At 47.2% G+C, this 5,000-nt stretch overlaps 1 protein-coding gene across 1 annotated transcript in view; it reads left to right on the top strand.

Moving 5' to 3' along the window:
* The window catches only part of LOC310819165 (supervillin-like), a gene marked incomplete at both ends in the record, with an annotated part of 36,808 nt that overhangs the window by 21,288 nt on the left and 10,520 nt on the right, over positions 1 to 5,000 (top strand). Inside the window, 6 exons of the mRNA XM_083690411.1 lie at positions 747 to 797; positions 2,405 to 2,482; positions 3,346 to 3,493; positions 4,033 to 4,128; positions 4,233 to 4,313; positions 4,571 to 4,748. Coding sequence (XP_083546537.1) covers positions 747 to 797; positions 2,405 to 2,482; positions 3,346 to 3,493; positions 4,033 to 4,128; positions 4,233 to 4,313; positions 4,571 to 4,748 — 632 coding nt within the window. The remainder of the gene's footprint in view (positions 1 to 746; positions 798 to 2,404; positions 2,483 to 3,345; positions 3,494 to 4,032; positions 4,129 to 4,232; positions 4,314 to 4,570; positions 4,749 to 5,000) is intronic.

Raw genomic sequence — 5,000 nt, 5'->3', positions numbered from 1 at the left:
CCGCCGCACATCAGCCCCTGTGTAGAGCGCAGCTACAGTAGCATATGGGCCAGTCTCCCAAAGGAATTAGCAGTCTGGGGTATTTGGAAAGAAATCCCTTGTCTACTTTAGGCTGGGACAAGATCAAGTCAAATTGCAGACTCTGCACAGATTGAGTTTCACTTAAACCTGAGCCCAATGATGATTTAGCAAGCGGGTCTCATTTTACAATATGTGAGCAGAATCTCTTGTGACATATAATTTACCGTGCTTTGAACTGTGTGACTCGACTGTAGAAAAAAATCAGTGTAGAGTTCTGGTTTAACTGACCGTCAATCTGTTTATTTAAGACGACAGCCTACACAGCAAAAAAAAAAGCTAAATACCCATCTTGGAATGATTTGGGATGTCCTTTTTTGTTAATTCTCCACATTATGCTTTAATCTATTTTCTGTTTGCGTATTTAGTGAACAGTTAATCCCCCAGCTGATCACACTTTGTAAGCCAAATGCCACTGTAGCTAGCAATGGCTCTGGTCTCTGTCTTGGAACCATACAAATAGAATCCATTTGAATTTGAATTCTAATGCTATGTTCTCAACTGCCATATATTCCCCCAGTTGATCACACTTTTTAAGCCTCATGTTAGTGGGGTATAGGGTTCTCCTCATAGAAAGAAGCTTATATATATATATATCTTATATTCTGAATAGAATAGAATTTGAATTCTACTCCCCCCCCCCCCCCCCCCTGTGTTTGCCCCTTCAGGAGGAAAGGGTGGTTATTGATGAGTTGGCCGCTGTGTCTGAGCAGCTGTGGGTAAGGTCTGACGACATGGTCCTCCCCCACCAGCGGTCGTCCAATCAGCTTTGTGTGAGACTTCTGCTGCTTCCTGTTTTCTCCAGTCTGTCCGTCCTGTCGTTTTTTCCGTACACTGCTCTTCACTGTCGGTGTGGTCTTACCCTGCATCCCATTTCTCCAACCTTTTCCCTGTAGTGTGCCCTGCTTCCCCATTTGGATTTAAAAGCATAGGATTGGTGTTACAGCCCATGCTTACGCCAATCCTATGCTTTTGAATCCATGTGCAGTACAGTAGGGCAGTGCACAAGTGCACACTTTAGGAAGAGGGTGGAGAATTGGGATGGAGGGAAGAAAACAAATATCCTCCGTTTGGTGGCTGTGTTTTTGGATGGGGTGCTTGGTGGTGGCCTCTTGCTTCCTTCTTCTCTGAGCTCATGAATGAATTCCTTGCACTTTTGCTGATTATGGACGTCAATATGTTGCATTCACAGCACAGATTAAATGAGATGTGCTTGTTTGCTTGTTGCTTTGATGCTGCCACACTGCTTGCGTCGGTTGCACAAAATGGTTTGCCTTGTTGAACAACCACAGTAGAGCTGGAGAGATGAGGTATAGGCGATCTGAGACAGTACAGTATTAGTGTATTCATATGATTACGTCATGCATGACAGCAAAATGGCCTCTCTTCATCCTCATTACTGTTCATGACAAACCTTTGTAGGCTGGTTTTTTCAAGGTCTCTGTAATCCCAGTGCTTCAATATGTAATGCGATAATCTATAATATCTATCTGTCTATAATGGTTACGGCTGCAGTGTGCATGGCAGGTTAACGTAGCATTCTGGCATGTCTGATAATTATTAAGATTAAAAGCGTCAACTGCATGCTTTTGCATTTGGTGTGTTTGGAGGTGCAGTGAGGCCTTCTTTGTACTGGAGCAGTGGTCTCTGTTCAGTGGGGAAAATACAGTGTGGATCAACCAGGGGAGGCTGGTGAGGTAGAAATCAGAGGACGGGCTCATTGTAACGCATGGAATGGAATGCATGACAAAGAGCCCGTCCTCCAATTTCTACCCCCCACCAGCCTCCCCTGGAACCAACCCACCAACCAGCTCCAGCAGCAATCAGCTTGAGCCTGGGATGGAACCCACAGGCTCAATGTGTTTATATTGGAAAAAAAATGACTGATCAAATATAATCTCTAAGCCCTCTGTGATGATCAATGCTGATCTGAATGTGTCTCTCTGCTTCTACAACAACTTAGAAATGAACAACTGATTATTAGTTTTTTGGCTTGGAATCATGTTCTCCTGCTCTCCTTCCTCTGCATCCTTCCTCTGCATCCCTCCCCCCTCCATTCAACCTTATCTGCATGGCTGTCACCATTCCTCCCAGTTTCCTCCCACCAGTGGAGGCTAGCGGAGGTAGAAATCAGAGGCCGGTCTCATTGTAATGCATGGAATGGAATGAGGAATTGTATCAAACACACATGCTTTTGATACCATTCCTCATTCCGTTCCATGCATTACAATGAGACCATCCTCCGATTTCTACCTCCACCAGCCTCCCCTGCCTCTCTTTCTTTCCTCCCTCTCTTATCCTTCCACTATACCTCTATCCTCCCCAGGAGCCCGTCTTCTCCTCCACCTACTCTCCACCTATCTCCCTTGGCCATAAGTGTCAGTACATAGACCCTCACAGTCAGGTAAGAGAAGAACACACACCTGTGACCTGCTCAGGGGAGGCTGGAGGAGGCAGGAATCGGGAGGACAAGCTCATTATAATCCATGGAATGGAACAGGGAATGGTGTTTGATACAGTTGGACCATTCCATATTCCATTCCACGCATTACTGTACGATGAGCCCGTCCTCCGATTTCTGCCTCCACCAGCCTCTCCCTGGACCTGCTATGTGTGAATGTCCTGCCTGCTACTGTCGTCTTTGTGTGGCATCACTGTACGGTACCACTGCATGCTCTGGCTGTGCAGCCTACAGTCCTTATATCCTGCCCCAGTTCTGTCTTAATATTGACGCTTGAAGAGTGGATCAAGGGGACGCTGGCTCATTGTGATGCACGGAACGGAATGAAGAACGGTATTAAACACCGCACGTTTAATCCGTCCTCCGATTTCTACCTCCACCTAGCCTCCCCTGGTGTGTAAAGCTTACAGGTTGATAACGACCTTGGAAACATCACTCTCGTCTCATTCAGCTACAGTACTGCAGTCCGGTCCGAGCAACACCGCTCCCAACTCACTGATTGGACACCTCCTCCTTTCCCTCCTCATCCTACTCCTTTTCTGCTTCCCTCTTCTTTTGTGTTGTTGTTGTTTTTCAATAAGGAATGATTCAGTGGCCCAGTGGTAAACAGCCTCACCCTCTGTAACCCTGTACTGTCTATATGGAACCATGTATGAACCATGCACTGAATGTCCCGGTAGCTAACCCTGTATGAAAGCATGTACATGTACATGTATGAACAGTAGCCAAGCCTGTATGTTAGCATGTGTTGCGTCTAACCCCTCCCCCCCCCCCCCCCCCCCCTCCCCGCCTGTCTGTGTGTCCAGAGGATGGGAGAGGAGACGGAGGCCCAGCTGACCATCGAGGAGAGGAAGCAGATGATCTCCACCCGGGAGGAGGCCTGGGTGTCCAGAGGCAAGGGCGTGGCCAACGACTCCAGCCAGTACACCGTGGCCGCACGCATGGTCAAGAAAGGTCAGGGCGCGGTCCATTCACGCTCCGTTTACTGACCACTAACTGTATACCATCTAGTATATATACAGCACATATGTTGATATGTTGAACATGTTTCCATCAAACCTTGTGTGGGTGGGAGCCAGCAGTAAATCTCCATAATGGGTTCTCCTTTCTCAGAAGCAAATGACAGTCAAGGATTCTGTGTACCAATGAACCTCCAGAACATTACACTGCTACAGTATTCACTGTCTACCCCCAGGGGGACGGTGCTCATTGTAATGCATGGAACGGAACAAGGAATTATATGAAACACGTGTTTGATACCATTCCTCATTCCGTTCCATGTATTACAATGAGCCCGTCCTCTGATTTCTACCACCAACAGCCTCCCCTGCTCTACATACTGTATAGTAGTACCACAGTACATCACTCTGATGCTTGTGGTGCTACAGTATTTTCATGCCCCCCAGCTCGTCTCTCCTCCTCACAGAGTCATTGTGTATCTGGATGTGTAGCTTCCACTCTTCCTCACAGTTTGTGTCTGGTTGTGTGTGTAGGTCTGGCCGTCTCCTCCTCAGTCATCAGCCCCATCCTGTCTCCGGTCTCCACCAAGCTCAAGAGCAGCGTGCCTGCCATCAACAAACCTCCAGAGGGTGAGAGGTTTCAGTCTCGTACTCCTGGATAATAGACCTTGTGTGATTAGTTGGTGTCTGTTGAAGTCACAATCGACTTATCTGATCTGATTTCCGTCCTCTAGAAATTGAAGCCAAGCCAGAGATGGAGTCAGATAAAAAGCTGGATAAATTGGAGACGTTCTTGGGACGTCTAAACAGTAAAGGTAGGAGCAACTGCTTTTATACAGCCCCCCCCCCCCCCCCCCCCATCTCCCCCCCCCTCTCTCTCCACCCCCTCTCTAAAGGTCCGTTGCATGTACTCTTTCTTTAAAACATTTCATTTTAATTTTCTTCACGACTTTAATGTGGAAATGACTATAAACCAGCTATAAACTGCGTAGAAATGCCAATGCATGACAATGACAAAATGTTATGCTATTTCACGGTTAGTAAGCTGTGCTGTGTGCGTTCTTTCTCCCAGTGGCAGGACTGCAGGAGACCACCCTGACCGTGACTGAGAAGGCCGTGAAGGAGGTGATGAAGCTGGACGACGAGATCTTCTCCAAGTTCTATCGCCACGTGGCCGACTTCCCGCGCATGCCCAGCAGGATCGACATCGACGAGGACTTCGACGCCATCTTTGGCACTCAGGCGCCCAAGTAAGCTCAGAGAAGTTCAGCCAAACCATGATGTCTTTGAGAGAATTCATTCATTACATTTTGGATCAGATATCAAGTGCAGTACATGTACATATACATCTGTGACCTATTCTCTACCAGAGGTCTTCATACACAGGTCTGAAAATATCAGATTTGTTTAGACAATGGGATGGTTAAAGGACAACCTCAACACAACCTGTTGACCTAAGTCCCTACATTGGAACAGTTAACAGTTAGTAGTGCCGTCATTGA

The sequence above is a fragment of the Argentina silus genome (genome assembly GCF_951799395.1).
Source record: "Argentina silus genome assembly, chromosome: 18".
Classification (NCBI taxonomy): domain Eukaryota; kingdom Metazoa; phylum Chordata; class Actinopteri; order Argentiniformes; family Argentinidae; genus Argentina; species Argentina silus.
This window is presented reverse-complemented; position numbering and strand designations above follow the sequence as displayed.